Source organism: Arvicola amphibius, chromosome 2, assembly GCF_903992535.2.
Source record: "Arvicola amphibius chromosome 2, mArvAmp1.2, whole genome shotgun sequence".
In the NCBI taxonomy this organism is placed as follows: domain Eukaryota; kingdom Metazoa; phylum Chordata; class Mammalia; order Rodentia; family Cricetidae; genus Arvicola; species Arvicola amphibius.
In genome coordinates, this window is record NC_052048.2 from 21,002,301 (window position 1) to 21,026,677 (window position 24,377).

The following is a 24,377-nucleotide window of genomic DNA, read 5'->3' on the forward strand; positions in this document are numbered from 1 at the left end:
CTAGCCAGGTGGTGGTGGTGCACGCCTTTAATCCCAGCACTCAGGAGGCAGAAGCAGGTGGATCTCTGTGAGTCCGAGGCCAACTTGGTCTACAAAGTGAGTTCCAGGACAGTCTCCAAAGCTACAGAGAAACCCTGTCAAAAACAAAAATAACACCAAAAAATAAAATAAAATAAATAAAATAAATCATATGGCTGCAAATGCTGGTGAGGCTGTGGACAAGGAACCTGCTCTTCGCTGTTGGTAGAAGCAGAGATTGGTGCAGTCACTATGGAAGTCAGTATGAAGGTTACTCATAAGGTTAGCTCTGGAACTCACGATCCTTCTGCCTCAGCTCCAGAATCTAACCTACAGGCATGCGTCACCATTCCCTTCTTCACTAGGGTGTTGTTAGCTGCCTAATAAGTTTACTAGAATATATCCCATTGTATGTAGAAGAACATCTATGTTGTGAAATAATAGTGTTATCTGTCCTGGCCTAGAGAAAGGGAGCCTTTGGCAGAGTCAACTCATTAAGAGTGATCCCGACTGCCTAAGTTCCTACCACCAAGCCAGGAGCAGGGCAGACACTAATGTCTGGGTGACAATCGTGTTCTCCAACTTGGGGAACGACAGGCAAGCTCAAGTGAGATCACAGCCCAGGACTGGACTGTCACACCAACATGTTGTACTGTGTTGTGTGCTTTGGTGGTTGGGGGAGTGAGAGAGATAACTGTGGTCATGTGGGAGAGGTCTCAGAGCTACAACCCCAGCTCCCAGTGGCCTGGTTTGGCTGCCTTCTTGGTCAAACTGTCCTCTCCACCCACACCACACCCCCCAGCAGTGGCTTCTCCGTGCTCATCTTCAGTCTCTTGCGGATTTTTATTGTCTTGTTTCTAGAAGAGCACAGGGCTCTGAGCCTTAGGAAGATCCTAATACAACCCCAATTCCTGATTCTTCTGGAATTTCCTCCATGGCCAGCACCTGTGGGCCTTGGGGTAAAGTGTTCTTTGGGCCTGGTTGTCCTGAGCAGGACATCTGGTGGCTATTGGGTGGGGCCGAGAGAGCTAGAAGCCTCCAGGCCAAGGCCTGGGAGTCAAGCCCGAGATTATTTTTATTTCTCTGGCTATAGCACATGGTCTGGGCAGCCGTGCCATCTGTTTCGCTCTCTACCTCTCCCCTGGCAGTCCCTGGAGGGTCACTTGGGGGAGGAGCAGGAGGAGTGGAGAACATCTCTGGGCTGGGGTTGACTTACCCCATTCTTCTGGCCACACAGGGCAGGCTTGTGTGGGCAGTTTGCCTAGTAAGGGTGGGAGTGGCCAGCCAGTCACAACAGGGGACCAGGAGTACCACAGCCACACGGGGCCAGGGACAGCTCACTGCAGTAACGAATCCCATGTCCTAGGGCCTTGCGTGACCTGCTGCCCCACTTTCTCTGGGACAGACCCAGTCTTGGGAACATGGAGTTCAGGTCCTCAGAAAACCTCTCCCGTGGGGCAGTCTGGCACAAATGGTCTCTAGTTCGGGGTCCAGAGACTACCTCCTCTGGCAGCAGTGGCAGTGGGTGTTGGCGGGCATCACATGAGAAGGTGTAGGGCTAGCCCTCCTCTCCATCCTGCCCTCCACCCAACTCAGAGCCTATGGCTGTGCTTGCATCAGGTCAATGGAGAAAATGAAGTCCAACACCAAACCTAATGGGGCCTTATGCCTTAAAAGGTTAATTAATCACGGTCAGATATTAATCTTCATCATTAGGGCTTAAGCTATGTGTACCTGCCAGGCCTGTTAAGGGTTCAGCTCTTGCTCTCCAGGCTTGGAGCTTAAGAACAATGGTTATTAAACACATGGTACTAAGCACTGACTGGGAGGCAAGCCCTGTAGCGGACTGGAACCACCCCACTACCCCTCGCAGGGCGAGGTGGGGCATGAAACCCAGAGCCTTGTGCTTGTATTGAAAGCCAGAGCTTTCACCTGAACCGACTCTCTAGCCCTGGCACCCGCACCTGGGTATTGACCACTGTGGGAACGCCATCCTCCGCTGAGTATTTACAGGGTGTACTTGGAGGCCCATGGAGAAATATGGGGCCCACAGACACTGCCCGCGCAGGAAGAACTCAGGTCCCTGGATTGTACGGGTGAGGTCCCGAGCGATGGTGTGATTTACACAGAGTCATTTTGTTTGCTGTAGGAGTGAAGTCACCAGTGATCTTGTCACACGGCAGGCCACTGCTCACGACAGCAGCCAGAAGAGAAAAACCAAAACCAAAAAACAGAGCGTTAGGGAGCTTGAGAGTCATCTCAGGATCTGCTTGTCAAGGTTTTGTGAAAAACCTTGTAGACATTTTTAAAATCATAATTTCACTGAATTTGTGTTTTTCTTGTTATTTTCCCACAAATTAAGCATTCTTTGAACTCCGTGTGCAACGTTGGCTGTCCTAGAACTCCCTGTTTAGATCAGGCTGGCCTCAAACTTAGAGATCACCTGCCTCTGTCCCGCCCCCACTGTCTGACTTTCCTAGTGTTTGAAGTGCTCAGAGCGAGCCTCCTTGTTCTTATCTTTAACTTACGATGTATTGTTTCCATTGTTTCAGCCAGAGTCCTCTTTGCGTAAGTTTTCAAAAGATGTCTTTGCTCAGACTGAACCCTTTCATCTCTGTCACTGTTGACTATTTATTTATTAAATAGTTATTCTTGTAGAAAGGTCTTAGGTTTTATTGGTTTTGTTTTTCAAGACAGGGTTTCTTGTATAGCCCTGCTTTCCTGGAACTCTCTCTATTAGTCCAGCCTGGTCTTGAACTCAGAGATCTGCCTGCCTCTGCCTGCTGAGTGCTGGGATCAAAGGTGTGTGTCACCAACATCATGGTGAAAGACTTGCATATACTAAATTTATGTTTCAGAAATGTGGTCTCGCTGTTAAGTTAGCTTCTGTTAGTGCTGGTTGGCATTTAGGGCCTCACATGCTAGGCGGGTTCTTTACCACTGAGCCATTTGTTTGCCTTAGCTTTGGTTCCTATGTCCTAAGGCTTCTGCCAGACACTTTGCTCAATCTCTGTGTATTATCTTCTCCTCATGTCAGTTTTGTGTTTTTCCTACACCTCCTTTATCCCTGTCTTAGTTTCTGTTGCTGTGATAAAGACCACGGATGAAAGAAACGTGGGGAAGACAGGGTTTGTCTCAGCTTACAGTTTTAGACCATCATTGAAGGAAGTCGGGGCAGGAACCAGGAGGCAGAAGGCAGGAACAGAAGCAGGGGCTGTGAGGAGGGCTGCTTCTCTGCTTGCTCCTCACGGCTTGCTCAGTCTGCTTTCTTATACACCCCAAGGATCCACCTGCCCGGGGATGGCACCACCCACAATGGAGTGGGCCTTCCCATATCAATAATTAATCAAGAAAATTCCCCCACAGACTTGCCTACAGGCCAATCTGATGGACTCATTTTCTCAGCTGAGGTTCCATCTTCTATGTCAACTTGTATTTTGTCAACATGTATCAAGTTGACAAAAATCTAACCAGCACATTTCCTTTTTTAAAAACGTTTATTTTATTTTTAATTATATGTAGTTGTGTGTGTCTATATAGCTGAGTGTAGATATCCACGTAGGTCAGAGGCACTGGGTCTCGGGGAGCTGGAGTTGTATGTAGGCAGTTGTGAGCATCTGGCGTGGAGTTGCTGGGAATTGAACCAGGTTTCTTTGCAAGAGCAGCATGCACTTTCATGTGTATGGGTGTTTTGCCTGCATGTGTGCCTGTGTGCTACATGGGTACCTAGTGACTGTAGAAGCCAGAGGCAAACATCAAATCCCCTGAAACTGGGTTACACACTGTTGTCAGCTGCCATGTGGGTGCTGAGACTTGGAACCAGTGATCTTAACCTGAGCCATCACTCCTTTTTTTAAAATTTTTTTTTTATTTTAGCCATCTCTCCTTTTAAAGATTTATTTACCATTGTGCACGTGTTTCTGTGTGTGTGTGTGTGTGTGTGCGCGCGCATTTGTGTATTATGTGTAAGTGTAGGCTGAGAGGTGCCATGGGACACACGTGGAGATCAGACAAGAGCTTTTTCCCTGTCCCTGCCTCCCATATCATTGTAGGAGTGCTGGGACCACAGGTGTTTACCACAGCCTCCAGCTTTTTAGAGAATCAAACTCAGGCCATCTGGCTTATGCACCAAGCGCTGTTACCCACGTAACCATCTCCTTGGCTTGAGTCACTTGTCCTGGTCCCGACTGTGTACGTACATCAGGCCACCTGGCTCCCGAGTTTCAGGGACTGTCCTGCCTCTTCCTCTCGCTTCCAGTGGGAGCGCTGTGATTATAGGCATGGGCCACTTCCTTCAACATGGGCGGCTAGGATTCCAAACCCTGGTCCTGACACGAGCACACACAGCAAGTACTTACCCACGAACCATCCCCCAACTCCTCCGCTGGGGTTTGAGTTCTGAGATGATGGCTGATCTCTGCAACAGTTTGGAGAAATATTATCTTGAGTCTTTTAGTATTGCCGGGGAAACCTACTATTAGTTTAATATTTCTTTCTGGGCTGGGGTCGATACAGCATCTTCTTAGCATGCAAGAGGCCTTAGGTTCCATCTCCACACTGTGGGCTCTTTTGCTGTAGCTGATCTGTCCATTTTCACCCTGGATGCTTTTAAGGTTTGTTTTGGGTATTGTGTTTATTTGAATTTATGCTACTTAAGATACATATGGTTCCAGAATCTTTCGAATCTTTCATCAGCTGAGGAAGTTTCCCTGCTTTTTTTAGTTCTTGCTTGTTTCATTTTCTGGAATTATATCTGGTGCACCTAGGGCTTGAACCCAGGGCCATGTCCTTGCTAGGCGGGGGCTCTGTCACTGAGCAACAGCAGCCTACCATCTTCACCTTTCACCAGTGTGTGGGCCCCAGAGAGGCAACGTGTTCACATTATTGCGCAACAGCCCGCCATTCTGTATCTGCTGGACAACAACTCCCCATTTCTCCCTCCCCCAGCCCCTGGCAACCTTCACTGTATCTTATTTCTAAGAATGTATTGCCTTCTATGTGTATAACCATACTGTCTTTTTTCTCTCTATGACTGGCTTGTTTTACTTAACATAATGTTGTCAACGCTCATCCTTGTAGTCTGTGGCAGGGTTACCTTCCTTTTTAGTGCTAATGGTAGTCCACTGCGTACCCACACCACGTTCTGTGATCATGTAGAGATGGATGCACCATGCCCTTCATTCTTTGCCTGTTGCGAATAGTGCAGCCATGAACATTGGTATACAGATGTCTCCTGGAGCTCCTGCTTTTAATTCTTTAGAGTATATATCAAGAAGCAGGACTAGTGGATCACATTATTATTGTTGATTTAATAATTATTATTTATTAATTTATTATTAATTTTTAAATTATTATAATTACCATCGTCATTATTATTATTGGTAGTGCTGAAGCTAGAACCCTGAAGCACGCTCAACAAACCCTCTATCGTTGGGCTCCACCCCCTGTCTTTCATTTAAATTTTTGAAGATTTTGCATACTGTTTCCATGGTGTTTGCACTGTTTCACCTCCTCGATAATATATTTTTTTTTTTTTTTTGGTTTTTCGAGACAGGGTTTCTCTGCAGCTTTTTTTTTTAGAGCCTGTCCTGGAACTAGCGCTTGTAGACCAGGCTGGCCTCGAACACAGAGATCCACCTGCCTCTGCCTCCCGAGTGCTGGGATTAAAGGCGTGCGCCACCACCACCCGGCCTCCTCGATAATATTTAAGATCCTTTTTGCCTAGTGTTCATCTGGTGTCAGACTAAATCTGTCACTGTGTCTTCGTCCCCCTACTTCCCAGCCCTGGGTGTGTTCTTAGAGGTATAATCAGAGGGGTCATTTATGCTTATTGGGCCGTTTGGACGCTTGGTCTGCTGAGGGGAAACAACCAGTTCAAGCCTCCCCAACTCCGGAACCCCTAGACCTTTTGCTTTGTTCCCTGAGTAACTGGTTTGGTACTGGTGCACTTTCTGGGCGTCCTGTGTCCTGCAGCCTGCAGCCTTTACGGTTTTTCCACCTCTTACCTTTGCCTTGTTTTGGCTTTAACAGGTTCAAAGGGCGCTCCTCCAAGCCGAGCCTTGGAGGGCAAGGCCGGCACCATTACCTCCAACGAGTGGAGCTCTCCGGACTCCCCCGAGGGGAGCAGCATCTCTGGGGGCAGCCAAGCATTGGACAAGCCCATTGACAATGATGCAGAGGGCGTGTGGAGTCCCGATATTGAGCAAAGCTTCCAGGAGGCATTGGCCATTTACCCACCCTGCGGCCGCCGCAAAATCATCCTGTCCGACGAAGGCAAGATGTACGGTAAGAAGTCCATCAGAGCTGGGCAGAAGCCGGCCTTGTAGTTCAGCAGAAAGGGCACCTTGGGTTCTCCTCAAATGACCTCTTGTGCCTTCTACTAGGTATACAGCACTTCCTTCTGTTCTGAGTTCCAAGCACCCGAGTAAGAGAAGCTGGGGGGAAGGGGGTCTGCTGAGGAGACTGCATGCTAGTAGAAAATTTTTTTCATTTGTTTGTTTATTTGTTTGTTCGAGGCAGGGTTTCTCTGCCTTGGTTGTTCTGGAACTCTCTCTGTAGACCAAGCTATTTCAGAACCCAGAGATCCTTCCACCTCTGCCTCCCAAGTGTTGGGGTTAAAGGTGCGTGCCTCTGCTGCCTGTCAGTGGAAAATTTTCTGAAGATCATTGTGGGTAGAATAGACTATCTCCACAGGGCAGACTAAAAATCCCCTCCCCCCTCCCTTTTCCTCCCTCTTTCTCTCCCTCTCCCTTTTTCCCTCTTCCCTCCCCCTCACATGCGCACGCACATATACACACATCATCATCACGAACAAATGCTTAGTCTCCATGCTGTCATCCTTGGATATAAAGCCTGACAAGTACAGGGCACTTCACTTGGGAGTGTTGCTCAATGGTACAGTGCTCGCCTCACTGAACTGCCCTGCGTTTAATCCCCAGTACCACAGAAATAAGGGAATAAAGAAAGGGAAGGGAAGATGAAGGGATTCTTTTGGGATAGGATTCTCCCCTCCTCCCTTGTTCCTCCTCCCTCCTTCGTGTGTCCAGCACATGCCAAGCATTGTGGGTACAGCAGGTATGGTCCATGTATGTAGACTGGGGAAGTGAACACACATGTGCAGCTAACTGTTCTCTTAGGCAGGCTGTGAGGACCCACCCACTCCAGCTTCTTGAGTGACCTGGGTGTGGAACACCACATTGAGCAGTCACAGGAGAGGACCAGCAGCCTGTGTGAGGCATACTGACTTTTGGAGGAGAGGATTCTGGGAAAGTAAAAGCTGGGCCAAAACTCACAGCTGCTGCAAGGCCTGGGTCAGTCTTTGTTCAGGCGTCTTCTCTCACAGGAAACACATAGTATGTTGAAGGGTGGATATCCAAAGGTTTGAGAAGGCCTCTAACTGGTGATGTTAGGACAGCAGAGGGCCTCTCCCACCTCAGATGCCACCCTTACCCCAAGGGTTTCCATTCATGAGCGTCTCCCCACCCCAGCACAGGTGCTTGTCAGCTGAACGTATTAGTTCCCTAGGGTGACTGACAAGGTCTCACAAGCCATGTGGCTGAGAGCAACAGGAATGAGTTGGGAGTTGCTTTGGGGGAGAGCATGATTTTGGCGCGCATGACTCAGGCATGAAGGTGGTATGTGGACATACCGCTTAATTAAAAACCCATTACATTTATTTTTATGTGTATGTGTGTGGGCCTGAGTATATATGCGTGCAGTGCCTATGGAGGTCAGAAGAGATGTCTGATCCCCTGGAACTGGAGTTACCAATGGTTGTGAGCTGCCATATGGGTGCTGGAAACCAAACCTGTGTCCTCCACAGGAACAGTAAGTGCTCTTAAACACCGAACCATCCCTTCAGCCTTCCTCTTGCCTTCTTATAAAGACACTAGGCATTGGGTCTAGGGTATGCCTTAGTCCAACATGACCTCAGCTTAACTAATGTGCCCACAAAACCCTGCTTCTAAACTAGCTCCTGTGTTGGGCTGTGGTGTGGTTCAGTGGTGGAGTGCTGGCCCAGCATACGTAAGGCCCTAGTCCCATCTCCATCATCACACACTACAAAGCCTGTGTTGAAGTTGTAGGTTGTAGTTCTAAGGAGTCACTCTTCAGTGTTCTTCAGCTGACTAAACCGAAATCCAGCCCCGCCCCTGGGGTGATAGATCCTGATAGCTCCTCTTTTTTAACATATAGTCTTCCTCATGAGACCAAAGAAAGGTTTTCCTTCCTTTTCCTTTGGAAAAGTAAGAACCTTTCACATCATATCCGCCCTCCTCCCCCTCCTCAGACTGTTAAAACTGCTCCCTCCGTGCCCCTCAGTGCCCAGAGTCTCTCAGATACTGCTAGGATGGCAACCCCTGCTCTGAGTGCTCCCTCAGGGGAGCTTCCTAGAGGAGAAAGCTGACCTATGGAGCACCCATAAGGTGCCAGCTGGGGGTAGTGAGTTCTGTGGGGCTTCCTCCCATGGCTGTCCCAGGACCATGAGCTCTTTGGATGGAGAGCAAGGTAGATGTTGATCATCAGCTCAGGGGTGATGGTGGGGAAGGGCAGGAGGTATGCTGAGGTTGGCATGACTGTAGAGTTCTGTCAGCACCCTGCTGGGGTAGCACAAATAATAAACACCCAGAGACAGATATTGGGGTTCAACCTGAAGATCAGAAAATCAAGCAGCCAGCCACTGGCTCTTATCTGCACCTCAGACCAAAATGGCGAGCCTGCTCTGCCTCCACAAATCCTCAGAATGAGACTGTCTAAGAGCTGTCTCCTCCCGTTTTATATTCCTCTCTAGTGCTGGGATTAAAGGCATGTGCCGCCCGGTTTCTATGGCAAACTAGTGTGGCTACTGGGATTAAAGGTGTGTGTCGCCACTGCCTGGTCTGTATGGCTGTCCAGTGGGGCTGTTTTATTCTCTACTCTTCAGGCAAGCTTTATTAAAATACAAATGAAATATCACTACATTCAGAGTATGTGCAAGGACCCTGAGAAGGAATCACTGTGTAAAGAAGCAGCTGAAATTCCGGAATCATTCCGCAGAGGGCAGGTGTTGCAGGAACTGAGAAGGCCCTGGGGAGAAGCCAGAATGCGCACAATCAGTACACTCAGCCAGGCATGGTGACTGCCATAAGGCTTCTGTTGCTGTGATGAAACACCTAGCCAAAAGCAAGTAGGGGAGTGAAGGGTTAATTCCATTTATATTTCGACATCTCTCAAGCAGGGCAAGAACCTAGAGGCAGGAGCAGAGGCCACGGGGAGCGGCTACTGGCTTGTTCCACATGGCGTATTCAGTCCGCCTTCTTATAGAACCTAGGACTACCAGGCCAGGGGTAGCCTCGCTGATAATGGGATGGGTCTTTCGCTGTCAATCACTGATTAAGAAAATACCCTACAGGCTTGCCTTCTTACATCCCTTTCTTAAGGAGGCATTTTCTCAATTGATGTTCCCTCCTCTCAGAGGACTCTAGCTTCTGTCAAGTTAGCATAGCAACTAGCTGCCACAGTGGCCCCTGCCTGTGCCCAGCACTCAAGGAAAGCAGAAGTCTGAGGCCAGCCTAGGCTATGCAAGACCCTGTCTGTAAAACAGAAGGTGTGGTGAAGTTGGAACGATGGCTCAGTGTTAAGAGCTCTTTCAGAAGACCCAAGTTTGGTTCCCAGCACCCACACCAGGTAATTCACAACTACCTGTAATTCTGGTTCTAGTGGATCTGAAGCCCTCTCTGGCCTCCGTGGGTACCAGTACACATGGGTCAGACACACACACATACATTTCTTATTTTTTAAAAAAATGGCCGGGGAGATGGCTCAGCAAGTGAAAAGCATTTGCTTCCACCAGCCTGGTGGCCCAGTTTGATCCCTGAAACTCATCTAAAAAGTCACAGAAGGCTGGAGAGAGCTCAGCTGTTAAGAGCATTGTTGCTCATGTAGAATACCCAGGATCAGGTCCCAACATTCACATAAACTAGTTCCAGGAGACCCAGCCCCTCTGCTGACCCCAGTATGCATCAGGCATGCATGCAATACACGTGTAGACCAAACACATATACGCATAAAGTAAAAATAGAACAAATCTTTTAAAAATAAATTTATATTTATTTATTTTACATCCCAGCCGCAGTTACCCTTCCTTCTCTCCTTCTAGTCCCTCCCCCACGCACTCCCCCCCCATTCCTCCTCTGTTTCTGTTCAGAAAAGGGCAGGCCTTGCTTGGGTATCAACAAAACATGGCATATCAAGTTGCAGTAAGACTAAGCACCTCCCCTTTCATTAAGGCTTGGCAAGATGACCCAGTATGAGGAATAGAGTCCCAAAAGCCAGCAAAAGGAGTCAGAGACAACCCCTGTCCCCACTGTTAGGAGTCCCACAAGAAGACCAATCCACATAACTGTCACTTATATGCAGAAAGCCTAGGTCAGTCCTGTGCGGGCTCCTTGGTTGTCAGTTCAGTCTCTGTGAATCTCTTTTGTTGGCTGATTCTGTGAGTTTTCTTGTGTCCGTGACCCCTCTGGCTTCTATAATTCTTTCTTCCCCTCTTCAACGGGATTCCCTAAACTCTGCCTAACGTTTGCCTGTGGGTTTGCATCTGCAAAACAAATCTTTAAAAATAATTAGATGAAAGCTAGGCTGTGGTGTCATACACCTTTAATCCCAGCACTCGGGAGACAGAGGCAAGTGGATCTCTGTGAGTTCAAGGCCAACCTGATCTACAGAGCTAGTTCCAGGATAGCCAGAGCAGTTACACAAAGAAACCCTGTGTTGAAAAACAAAAACAAAACAAAACAAAAAAATGGTCAGATGAACTGGACTACATCTGTAATTGCTCGCCTATGGCAAGATGGGGGCAGTCATTCAAAAGCAGAAATAAGAGAGCCCCCCCCTCAAAAGCAAGCACCAGTTCCCCGAAACTGTTCTCTGACTTCTGCGTGCACACCAAGGCATGTATGTGCTCACCCTTAAGTCACCCCAGATCTACACGTATCTGTCACCACACCCCAGGCATGTATACACACATGGGTGCGCTCTCTCTCTCTCTCTCTCTCTCTCTCTCTCTCACACACACACACACACACAGAGAGAGAGAGAGAGAGAGAGAGAGAGAGAGAGAGAGAGATACACATATAGTTGAACAAAAACACACTAAAAATGAATTTAATTGGCTCTGTGGCCCAGCGTCTTCGGGGGCTGTAGGTTTAATGACATTGTATAATTCACACTGTTGCTGTAGCCACCATGTTCTTAACTGCAGAAACCGTCATCCCAGAGTGGAGCTCTGTACCCCTTAAACAGTAGTTCCTTATTCTCTCTCTCCTTCCTTCCTCTCTCCTCCCCTCCCTCCCTCCTTCTGTCTCTGTCTCTCTCTCTGTCTCTCTCTCTGTCTCTCTCTGACAAGGTCTCACATGTCATCCTGATTGGCTTACCTGCCTTTCCCTCCTGAGTGATGGATTTATGTGCATCACTGCCACACCCAGCAGACAGCCCCCCAGGCAGCTGCCACTTTCTTTCTCTGTGGATCTAACCATTTTAGGTCCTTCACCTTAATGAGATAATGTATTTGTCTTTTTCTCCTTATTCCTCCCTCCTCCTCCTCCTCCTCCTCCTCCTCCTCTTCCTCCTCCCTTCTTCTCCTCCTCCTCTTCCTCCCCTCTCCTCCTCCTCCCTCCTCCTCCTCCTCCTGCTCATTCTTCCACTCATCATCCTACTCTCATGTTGCAGTATGTGTCAGAATTTCCATCTATGCACATAGGTACCATACATCATCTCTTAGCTGATATTTAGATTTCTCTAGTGATTGTGGGTAGTCCATTCTTTCCCTGCTTTACATGTAAAGATGTGGGGGTTAGGAAAGTCTCTCGGGTAGTGAGCAGAGCAAGGCTAGCAGCCTCCACCTCTTGCCCTCACTCTGAACTCTGCCTGGCCTTGGGTCAGGTGGGTCAGTCTCTGGACAAAGGGGACAGGAGCATCCTGCTCCATCTGATGACTCACCTGGCCTGCGTGAAGGGAGGTATCTCTGTGCGCCAGACCCTGGCTCACCCTGGTCTCTTTTTACCAGCTTGGGGGCGGCCAGCACAGCTGGGAGGTATAGATAGCTCTGAGCTCATGGCAGTGTGTGGGGCAGGCCCCCAGGGAGGTCTGACTCAGACCTCCTCTGCCTCTGGCTGTGCTCCTCTGCTCCTCTCATCTTCCCTGGGGGACCTGTGGTGTGCTATCCTCACCCCTAGTCAGCTGCCAGCAGGCCCAAGAGCCCTGTCTTTACACTTCCTGCATGCAGAGATCATCTCCCAAGTGGACCAGCCAGTGGGACCCGTCTCGTCAGATGACAGCAGATCCTAGAGTTGGAGCAGTGGCCTTAGTGTTTTGAGGACAGGGATTAGGCCTGTTACCAGCTCAGGCCACAGTACACCCGAGCAGAAGCCACCGACCAGAGCCAGGCAGACATGCAGATGACACGCAGAACCGCAACACAGATTAACACCTGTTATTTCTGAGCCGAGGCACCGATACTTATTGGCTTTGGCCCCCGACTTGAACCCTTCTCATCTCTCCTGGACCAGCTCCCATGCCTGGGCTGCTCACCTCCTGCTTACCGCTCCCTGCCTTCACTTTTGCCCTGTCACTGTGTGACCCTCACTCTGTTACTGCCCTTCCTACTCCTTCTGACCTCCTTTGGCCAGCCTGGCCGCTGGGCACTGGGAACAGAGGCAGGGAGGAAAGAGTGACGTTTCTACTCCCGCCCGCCTCTGCCCTGTCCCTTCTTCCTCTTCTTAGCAGCTATACTGAGTGGTCATCTTCCTTCTCGCTGAGGCTAGCCAGCTCCTTTAATCATTTGCATCTGTTTTTTTTTCTAGTCCAAGCCTTCACCTACCTGGAGGTGGCTCTGTACAACTGAATCTTTCTGCCCCTGCTTGCATTCCCTGTCTCTTGGTTTCTGTGCTGTATCCTTGGTGTGTTAGTCTTATGAAGCATCCATCTCTAACCTAGCTGGAGTAGGGGTCGGGGGGGGGGGGTTTCTGTCCTCCATGACTCCATGTTAATGAGATAGTCAGGAGAAATACTGTTTGTAAGTCACCCAGACAGGCATGTAGGGTATAGCCAAGAAACCAGAAAAGGCTGGGTTGTCTTGGACATTTCTGGAAGGAAGTGGAACCTGATCTGGGGGTGGGGGTGGCAAATGTGCTCTAGGCAAAGGAAGTAGGGTGCGGCACCAGCTCACAGGTAGGATTTGGCATGGTGGCTTTGAGAGACCAAAGTGGAGCAGGTAAACAGAACCCTATAAGGAAAGATCCTCTCATTTAGAGATGAGTGCTACACACCTGTTAAAAGGCAGAATCTGGCTAGACCTTGGTAGCCTAAGGCTGGAATCTTGTCAAGACTCTATTTACTGAGGGATGGGGCAGAGACTGGGAGCTCAGCCTGGAAGACTGAGCCTCCTACTCTGTCTTGATGCCATGACATTGTTCCTGGTGTCCTAGTTTGCCGTCCATTGCTGCAGTTAAGCAACTTAGGAAAGGTCTTAGTGGACTTAGAAGTTACCGTCCATCATCAAGAGAAGCCACTGAAGCAGATACCATGGAGGGATTCTGCTTACTGGCTTGCTCCTCATGGTTTGCTCAGCCTTCTTTTTCATACAACCTAGGACCAGCAGTGCATGAGTGGTAGCCTTGCCCACAGTATAGGCCAGTCTGATGGAGGCAATTTTTTTTTCAGTCACAGTTCCGTTTTCCCAGACAACTCTAGCTGTGTCAAGTTGATGAAAAACTGGCGAGAACCCAGGGCTTTTGCTCTTTTCACTGTTACCTTTTGTGTTTCCAGCTCTTCCAATAGTCCTCTGAGGCCGCCACCTTTCTCTGGCTTCTAGAGGCCTATGGAAAAAGATTCTTCTACTTAAGCCGCTCCGATGGCAGGTGTGACCTGGAGCAAGACTTAACCTTGTTGAACATTGTGTTTCTCTTCTGTAGAATATGTTGGTGATGTGGCCAGCTCTGACAGGAGTGTTTTGATTTCCTTTATTTCATGGCAAGAATATGGCTGTTAAGCTGTTTGTATGGACAATGGTCAACACTGTTAAGTATATTCACAGTTTATTTATATTTAAAAATTACTGTTTGGGGGGCTGGCTGAGTGGGTGAGAGTAGTTTCTGTGCGAGTATGAGGATCTGAGTCAAAATTTTAAGCATCTGTGTAAAATGTCACACATGGCCACAGTGCCTGGTGGGTAGAGACAGGAGGGTGAATGGAGCTTCCCAGCCTGTCTTCATATCCATTGAGAGACCCTGTCTCCAGGGAGTGAGGTGGGGAGTGACAGAGCAGGACATCTGCCATTCTTGTCTCACCTCTGCGTTTGGATAGACACACCCGCATTAAGTAACACAACATTATTATTTTAAATTACACTTCATTGATGTATGTTGTGTGCTTGTGTGTGTCTATGTGTGCTCATGTGCCACGGCATGCGTGCGGAGGTCTGAGGATAGCTTTCAGCGGTCGACATTGTACCCATCAAACTATAACTGCTCATTATTTTGGGCCCTGGAAGCCTCTATAACAACATCTATTTTTTTTTTTATTTCTTTTTCGAGACAAGGTTTCTCTGTATAAACCCTGGTAGTTCTAGAACTCTCTCTACATGCCATGTTGCTCTTGAACTCACAGAGATCCACCTGCCTCTGCCTCCTGAGTGCTGGGATGAAAGGCATGTTTTATCTATCTTACTTTTTAATCTTTGTGGATTGGCCTCAGAGTGGTAGAATCAACATTTGCTTCAATGTTTGTGAAGGTTTTGTTTTGGTTTTGTATCAAGGGTAGAAGACAGGACTTTGTCCTTTTGAAACACATGACCTATCACTGAGCTACAGCCCTAGCCCAAATGTCTGGCTTGCTAGCCCATCATCGGCCAAGGGACTTCTGTGTTGTTTGTGTCCTCTGGCTGTTAGGACACTGCCAGTGAGCATTAGTGTGGCAGTCTCTGCAACTCCTTTGGGAATCCAGCGGACAGAAGAAGGAACTGTTGGCTTCTATGGTGATTTTGTGTTTAACTCTAAAAACAATGTTTAGCTGGGTGTGGTGGCGCATGCCTTTAGTCCCAGCACACAGGAGGCAGAGGCAGGAAAATCTCTCTGAGTTTGAGGTATGCATGGTATCCATATGGATTTCCAGAATAGTCAAGGCTACATAATGAAGCTGTGTCTCAAAACAAACAAACAAACAAACCTAAAAATGTTTACTACTATTTTATTTTACTGTGATGAAAAATAGTTTTACAGAAGCACTTAAAGGGGAAAGTGTATTTGGGCTAGAAGTTCCAAGTTACAGTCCACTGTGGAGGGAAGCCATGAGAGCAGGCGCTTGGGGCAGCTGGTGACATTGCATCCACAAGTAAGAAGTAGAGAATGGTTAACTTTTAAATTAAAAAAAATTAAGTTTTTATTCTATGTATTTGGGTACTTTCTGTGTACTACACTCATGCCTGTTGCTTATGGAAGCCGGAAGGAGGGCATTGGGTCTCCTGGGATTGGAGTTCCAGATGGTCTTGAGCAAACATGTGGATGCTGGGAATTGACACTTCATCCTCTGGAAGAACAGAAGTGCTCTTAACTTCTAAGCCATCTCTCCAGGTTTATGCATGTGGGTGGGGGGCAGGGCAGCAGGGGGTACAGTAGGAGTATAGGTGGAATAGCTGGTATAGCCAGCCAGCTCCCAAATAACCACACAGAGACATTAATTATGAATGGTTGGCCGATAGCTTGGGCTTGTTACTAACCAGTTTTTACAATTTAAATCAACCCATATTTCTTATCTGTGTTTTTATCATGAGGCTCCTGGTATCTTTTCTCAGTATGGCATGTTTATCTTGCTTCTGGTGACTCTTCCCTTCTTTATCCCAGTAACACCTCCCTGCACACAAGTCCTGTCTAACCTCTTGTCTAGCTACTGGTCACTGGGCATTTAACTCTTTGTTAAACCAATGAGAACAACACATCTTCAAGTGTACAAAGAGGTCACTCCACAACAGGGTGACGTTCATGTCATGGCACTCTCGTTCAGAGGACCACCTGCAGCTCCCACAGATGGCGGGTTCTCTTCCTCTACCATGTGTGTCCCAGGAACTGAGCTCAGGGTGTCAGTCTTGGCAGCCCTCCCCTTACCCACTGTCTCACCAGCTCCAAGAGTGACGAATTCTTGTGCTCAGCTTTCCTTCTCTCCTTTCCACCCATCAACTCGAAGAATGGTGCTGCCCTTTTAGGGTTGTTCTGTCCAACTCAGTATAATCAAGATAATGCCCCACAGGCCAGTCCTGAGCCTAACTGTAATCTAAGTTATCCGTCATGGGTGTGCCTAGTGGTGCCTCTCCTAGAGATTCTAGATCAAGCTGACAGTAGTAACCCATTTCCCATAGTGAATGGCCCACTTTATACCGTCCCCACCCCAGCGAGGCAGAAGGTTCCAGTTTTTCCACATGCTTGCCAACCTGGTTGTTTTCCCCTTTCTGTTCGTAGCCATGTGAGTAGGTGTGAGGTGGTGTCTTGTAACAGTGATGCTCAGAGATGTTGAATACCTTTTTACATGGACGCTGTCTCCCAGGCAACTGTGATGATGAGCGCCCCCCACAGTTAGGACAGTTACTGTGCAGAGACGATGTAGAAGTCCTTTCAACCAGCTCCATGTTTAATGGGGACTGTGGCACAGAGCTCAGCCAAGGAACGTGAAGCCCCAAACCCTCAGCTGGGAAGTGGAGGTGGGAATGGGCATATCTATATGTTCAGAGCAAGCTCTTGGGAATGCCAGCCAACAAGGATTTCATCAGAAGTCTTGGAGCCCATTCAGGGATGATGGTCCTAGTAGCTCAGGGTTACATCACATTGCTGTGGTCACCTCTCCACAAATAAGCTCCTCCCCCAGCCCTCAGGTGTCAATGAATCTTAGAGAGAGAGAGAGGCTCCTGTGCTATCCAGATTAGAGCATAGCTTCTTCCTGGGCCCTGGCCTACAAGAAGGGATGTTGACACAGGACTCAGAGAAAGTGCTGACTCTCTGGAGAGACCTCAGTGGATGCTTTAGATTCTTAGCCCATTTTGATTTTTAAAACTCACTGAATACATTATAATAGAGCAATGTATAGCAGGATAATAATAATAGGGTAATTAACAGCAGTACCAACCAGAGCGGAACCTGATAGTCTGGGGAAAGACGGCTGCCTGCACTGGCCTCCCGCTAAGTAGCTGGGTCTTTACTTCTTTGATGCTGTTTTTATGTTTTTATGGCATAGCGAGAGGGCTGGTGTGGAGAGAAGAGACTGCCCTGCTCCAGGAAATGGGACTAGAAGGGACTGTTCCAGGAAGACAGCAGATCTAGTGGAAGTGTGTCTAGGTCCGGGCCCAGGCTGGCTGGTAGGGTTTGTGGGAAGTAGAGAGGTCATGAGAAGACCGTGCTAATTCCTCATCAGAGGTCCCCACCCTCAAGGCTGTGGTCAGGCTGAGGCATTCCACTCTTCTTGGGCCGTCCTTCCTTCCCATGGCGGGCCATGGATCTGAGCTGCGTGTGCTCTTGGACACATGTTCTCTGACAGATGGGCCTACCATCTGTCTGGTGGGGATGTCCTTCCAAGCCTCTCCCAGGTCCTCTCTGGGGTGGGCCAAGACCACCTGCCACATTGCAATTTCCAGCTGCTCAGGGTCCCCTCCGAAGGCCAGGATGACCTCCTACGTCACTGACTTGTGAACTCAACTGCAGAGGGGCCAAGGCCTATGGTTGTACAACTGGTGGCAGGGCTGGGACAGGGACATGTGTCTCTTTCTCTCCCTCTGAAATATCTGAACTTTCTATCCTGTTCTTGCTCTTTCCCTCCACATCCCCTTCCTTTTTTTTCCTTAGGTGGGAGGTGTTTTTGAGACCTACCACTGTATAGCTCAGGCTAATCTTAAATTCACTCTGTAGTCTAGTCAGGCTTTCAACTAAAAATCCTCCTGCCTCAGTGCTGAAATTACAGGTGTGCTTTACCATTCCTGGTGTTCCCGCAGGTTTCTTCTGGTCAAGATTCCTTTTACTAGCTTGACATACTTTGGAAGTTCTCTCTCTAGGAGCATATTCCTGCCTCCTATGCTCCAGATGGTCTTCATCCTACTTAGACATCCCTCTGCCCCTAAGTAAATACATAAATAAGTAACTCTTGAAAATAAACAGGAAATGAAAAATAAAAGCAAGAGGGTCTGAGGTCCGTCCGTGTAAATTTGAATCTCAGCCACTCATAACGTAATCTTGAGCTTGAATAACTCACCAACCCTGCCCATCTGTAGCATGGAGGGGATGACACTAACTGCATAGAACTGCGTGGTGATGTAACGCAGGGACGCAAGTGCTCCTGGGGCTTCCATATCTATATTTGTGTAAATACTTCTGCTGATATGGCAGAGTGTCTGGGTACTGCTGATAACACTGCAGGGGTCAAAGGGAAGAAAGAGCTAATGGTTGCTCTGTGCATATCGGTGTGAATTGGATAATAACCGTCCTGGATGCAGCGTGTGGCTGCAGTGACCGTTCCCGTGGGACAGGAGGGAACTGTTTCTCTTGGCTCCAACACCCTCCCAAACTCCAGTTCCATGCTAGGGCACTCACCTCTGCCAGCATCTCCTACGGCGAGGGACTTGATGGAGTGATGGCCCGAGGTGAATGGCACGGAGACAGGAGAGAGAATCCAAGGTTGTAGACAGCGTACTGAGCAAACACAGGACGGACACTGTGTGACCAACCCTTAGGCATGGAATTAAAAATGGCCATTCCCAGGCGAGAATGTGGAGATGGTCGTTAGAGGTTCGAAGACCCCACTGGGCAGGAGGCAGCTCTCCATAGCATGGTGTGTGCCTCAGAATTACTGAGAGCTCTTTTCTTTTTTTTTTTAAATTGTTGAATTGGGTCCTGTTTAATAGTCTTGACTGACCTGGAAATTTATTAGGTAGTCTAGTCTGGTCTTTAAACTCAAAGTGATCCTCTTTCTTGCCTCTCTCCCCTGAATTACATACCTGGCTAATTTTTTTTTAAGGAACCAGAGGTGGTAATACACTGGTCATACCAGCACTTGGGAGGCTGAGGCAATGTTGGATTTTTGCACGGAGTGTTCCCCTGGGCTTGTCAGAGGGTCTCAGCCAGCCTTTGGTGGCCTAGCCTGTAAGAGACATTTCCCAGCATCCCCTTGGGCCTGGCTTGGTGCCACAAGCAAGTGGCTTGGGTAGTCGTCACCCCTATATCTGTTAATGGATGGTTTGAGTGACATTTTTTCAGCTCATTTTGTTATTTAGAAAATAGGTAGCATGACCCACAGTTGTAAGGAGAGGTATGCATGAGCTGACATCACAGGATTCGATTCCCTGCTTGCTTGTGCATCTACTACATCCCTAAACCTAATTCCTTACGATTCAGGCTGACCTTGCTGAAGATGACCCTGAACGTTTTTTTTTTTTTTTTTTTTTTTTTTTTTTTTTTTTCCAGACAAGGTTTCTTTGTGTAGCCCTGGCTGTCCTGAAGCTTGCTCTATAGACCGCCTGCCTCTCTCTGCCTCCCAAGTGTTGGGATTAAAGGCATCCTCTATCACTGCTGAGCAGACTCCAAACTTCTTTTTAAAGGAAGTTTGAACTTCAATTTATATATATATATATATATACATATATATACATATATTCAATTTATATATATACATAAATATATATATGTATGTATTTATTTGTGCGGATGTTTGTGGATAGATGTGGGCATGCCACAGTGTACATGATGAGGCCAGAGGATAACTCCACTCCCTCCAAGTGGGTCCTGGGACTTGAATTCAGGACTTCGGTCTTCACAGAAAGCCCCTCGACCTGCTGAGCCACTTTTGTGATCTGTTTATTTGATTGATTGGTTTGTTGGTTAATGTGTGTGTGTGGGTGGGTACACACATGCTATAACATGTATGCAGAAGTCAGAGGACAAGTGGTTTTCTCCTTCCACCTTTACAGCTCCAGTTGTTAGGCGGTGAGAAAAATGTCCCTACCTATGTAGCCATCTGGAGATCCTGATGACTTTGAACTTCTGATCCTCCTGCCTCTACTTCCACAGTGTTAGAACTGTAGGCATGAACCACCACACCTGGTTTATGTAGTTCTGGGGGGCAGGACTGAACATTGGGCTCCCTGCATGATAGTTGAGCATTCTATTTACTGAGCTATATTGTCTCCCCGTGATGTTTGTTGTTTTGAGAAGGGTCTCACCATTTAGCTCTGGCTGATTTGGAGCTCACTACATAGATCAGGTTGGCCTTGAACTCGAGAGATCTACCTGCCTCAGTCTCCTGACTGCTGAGATTAAAATAGATACAACTCCTGGCTCTAAGATTTATTTGAACTTATTTAGTTGAATCTGTGTGTGCCTTCATGAGCTTATGTGAACCCCAGTCATGTAGGTTCACACAGAAGACGGTCTAGGCTTCCCATGGAACTAGAGTTAGGAGATGTTGGTGCTGGGAACTGAACAGGGCTCTTTTGCAAGAACAGTGGATGCTCTTAGGCCATTGCGCCACCTCTTCAGCCCCCACCCCCTTTACACAGATAAGCTTGGGACTTGCAGCAATCCTCCTTTATGCTGGGATTGCGGGTGTGAGCCGCCACACCCAGATCCTGGACCTTTAAAGTTTGTTTCTGTTATTGTTTAAAGTTTTTGATGAGTAGGTTTATTTAGGAAAATTAAGTAGAGGACTCCCAAGATTGGGAGGAGTGCCAAGGGAAAAACACCTTTAGTTGAAGAATAATGTGTGTGTGTGTGTGTGTGTGTGTGCGTGCGTGTGTGTGTGCGTGTGTCCCTAGCACACATGTGGAAGGAAGAGACCAATTCCTGAGTGCCATTTCTCTTCTTCCACCATGGGTCTGGGAATCAGACTCAGGTCATCATGCATGGCACCTCTTTGGCCCCTAAACTTAATCTTCAAGGCATCTTATTGAAGTGTCAATGACATGTGCTTAAGGCCTTCGTGGTGATAAGTTTGGGCAGATGTGGGGACCTGTGAAGATATTGCCACCATCAAAATAGTAAGCATCCATCACTGTCCAAGAGGTTGGCTTTCTTTCCTCTCAGTGTTAATGACAAGACCTAGGACCCTGTGCGTGCTAGGCAAGTGCTCTACCGCTAAGGCACACACGCCCCTAGCCAAGCATTGTGAAACCTAATTTTGTGTTTGTAGTTTTCACCTTCTCATTCTTCTTCCCAAAGAGTCTCCTGTGTTTTAAATGCCTTTGGCTCCATAGAATTCCCGTTGGTTATGTATAGCAAAAGCTCCTTTGAGAGTAAGATAAAGTGTGCCTTGGGAATGAGGAATAACCTGAAGGCAGGGTTTCTGTGTGTAGTCCTGACTGTCCTGGCTCTCACTTTGCAGACCAGGCTGGCCTTGAACTAGGAGATCTGCCTGCATCTCCCTCCCAAGTGCTGGGATTAAAGGTGAACCAATACTATTTAGTTCTTTTTTTTTTAAAGAAATATTTATTGAGTGCTTACAATACGCAGGCACGTGTGGTGCGCATGTGTGTTTGTCTCCCTGTGTGTTGATATTGGGGGTCTATTGATCACTCTGTCTTCTGCACTCTCACATTGAACCCAGAGCTTGCTGACATGGGCTACTTGAGTTATCCAGGTTGCTTCAGGGGCCTCTGTGTCCACCTTTCAAGCTACCAAGCTTGCCTGGAAATGACATGGGTTCATCTATGCTCCAGTCCTCTCACTTATACAACTGTTTTATCCACGGAGTCATCTCCCCAACTTTCCAGGCAGTTCCCTAGGTGTCTGATAAAGCAATCACTCAAGTGCGTTCTCAGAGTGCCCTTTTGTGGGGGTGACAGGAGCCAGAATATCAGTAGATCACATGGCACAGGGAGGGAAATGAGAATGGCAGGAAGCGCAGGCTGAGGTGTGCTGATGGGCGGGGCATCCTTGCCCTTGTATCATGGTCAGGGAAGATGTCACAAGACCGTGTCATCCATCTCCACCCAGGCTATGAGACCATTCTAGACTCTGTCAGGAACATGAAGAAGGCGAGAGTTTCTGTGGAAGGGTGGCAAGCGGGCCCAGCGTGTCCCAGGAAGCAGCTCAGAGTGGCAGATAGGTGACGTCAGAGAGGTGGCTGAGCTGCTATGAGGGTGGATAGATCCTTCAGGTGCATCCTGGCCTTTGGAGGGACTTGAACTGTGTGTGTCTGTCTGTGTGCCTGTATGTGTGTCTATGTCTGTGTAGAGTGTGTGTGTGTCTCTTTGTGTGTATATGTGTGTCTGTGTGTGTCTGTATGTGTGTGTCTATGTGCCTGTATGTTTGTATCTGTGTAGAGTGTACCTGTATGCCTGTATGTGTCTATGTGTGTGTCTATGTGTGTGTCTGTGTAGAGTGTGTCTATATGTGTGTGTATGTGTGTCTGTGTGTGTCTGTATATGTGTGTATATGAGTGTGTGTCTGTGTGTCTGTATCTGTGTCTGTGTAGAGTGTGTATGTGTGGTGTGTGTGTCTATATGTGTGTCTGTGTAGAGTATGTGTTTGTCTCTGTGTGTGTCTGTGTATGTCTGTATATGTGTATATGTGTGCGTGTGCATCTGTGTGTGTCTGTGTAGAGTGTGTATGTCTGTGTGCCTGTATGTGTGCATCTGTGTGTGTCTGTATTTTGTAGGTTCCTTGTGTACACCGGGTAAGAGCTCTGCCACCATCCCCAGCTTTCTTCACTGCTTTTGTTCCCCCTCAAGAAACTCTGTCTCTGTGGCTTAAGCTGGTGTCCCCCGGCAGAAGCAATCCTCCTGCCTCTCAGCCTCCTGAGTAGCCGACACTCCAATACCTGGCAGAACTGGGACTCTTCCTCTGAGAAGGATGGGAAGCAAGGGCAGCACTTTTTGGATTTTAGTAGACATGTCAGCTGCTGAGCCGAGAATAGCCTGAAGCAGGAAGCCAGGTGGAGGGGATTAATAATCCAGGCAAGCGTGTGATGGTTTGGACCCCAGAACTGAGGTGGGGGAAAGTGGCCTAGTCCTATCACAGTGGAACAGCGATAGACTCGGCCATTCCTGCACTGATTTCATTCATCTGGTGCCAAACACTGGAGACGTTAACATGTTTGTTGTATGAACCATGGTCTCATTGTGTAGCCCAGGCTGACCTGTAATTCCTGATTCTCCTGCTTCAGCTTCTTAAGTGCTGGGTTGTAGGCGTATGCCCCCAATTCCCAGCTTTGGAGGTGCAGACTGGAGTGGGAACAGCTGAAGCTTGAGTGTATTCTTCCCCTCTGGGGTGCTGAGAATCTAACGGGCACAGAGAACTGATGAGCAGCCAAGGCATGAGAGAGAGGATAGTCCCAGAGCTCCCTGAGGTTCCTAACATCCCCTGCTGTGCTGGCTAGCTCTCTGTCAACTTGACACATGCTATCACCAGTGAGGAAGGAGTCTCAACGGAGAAAACGGCTCCTTGAGAAGAACTACAGGCAAGCCTGAAGCTATTTTCTTCATTAGTGATTGACGTGAGGCCCAGCCCGTTGTGGGTGGTGCCACCCCTGCTCTGGTCCTGGGTTCTATAAGAAAGCAGGCTAAGAGAGAGAGAAACCCTGTCTTGAAAAACAAACAAACAAACAACAAACCAAGAAAGCAGGCTAAGCATGTCATGAGGAACAAGCCAGTAAGCAGCACTCCTCCATGGCTTCCGCATCAACTCCTACCTCTAGGTTCCTGCCCTGTTTGAGTTCCTGTCCTGACTTACTTTGATGATAAGCTGTGATGTGGAAGTATAAGCCAAACAAGCCCTTTCCTCTCCATGTGGCTTTGGTCCTGGTGTTCCAATGCAGCGTAGTTACCCTGCCTAAGACACCTACCTTCCCTGTCGCTCCACTGTCCCACCACCAACTCGGAGACTGCCACCATCTCTCCAGGCTTGGATTGGCCTGTGGCTTTCAGAAACCTCTTCTCAGTCACCAACTTATCCCTGGCCTTCATCTCTGAACTCTGATCACTTCTTTAGGCTGAGAATGTGTTCTCCCTCCTGAGGAAGAGACTGGCTGAGCTACGGGCAGACTTGTCCTCCTGCCCCTTATCCTGCCTTAAACAAACAAACAAACAAACAAAAATAAAAGGCTGGGTGTTCTCTGTAGCCCAGGTTGGACTCAAACTTGAGGCAATCTTCCCGCACTGGGCTCCTAAGTGCTGGGATGATAGGTATGGCCCCAAGCCTGGTCAGAGTCCTTGTTCAGCTCGTATTAAGCTCAGCATCCTAAGGCAGTAGAAATTTGTGTGGTCAAATAAAGAAGAAAGACTTTAAACTAGACTGAGCTAGATTAGAAGGTGACTGGGTGGAGGTCCACAGAGGGAAGTGACTTGCTGTGGTCCCAAA

At 48.1% G+C, this 24,377-nt stretch overlaps 1 protein-coding gene across 1 annotated transcript in view; it reads left to right on the forward strand.

Annotated features, from left to right (window-relative positions):
• Tead4 (TEA domain transcription factor 4) overlaps positions 1-24,377 on the forward strand; it is a 74,871-nt gene that overhangs the window by 23,909 nt on the left and 26,585 nt on the right. Inside the window, exon 2 of the mRNA XM_038319260.2 lies at positions 6,049-6,303. Within this exon, the coding sequence (XP_038175188.2) occupies positions 6,049-6,303 (255 nt within the window). The remainder of the gene's footprint in view (positions 1-6,048; positions 6,304-24,377) is intronic.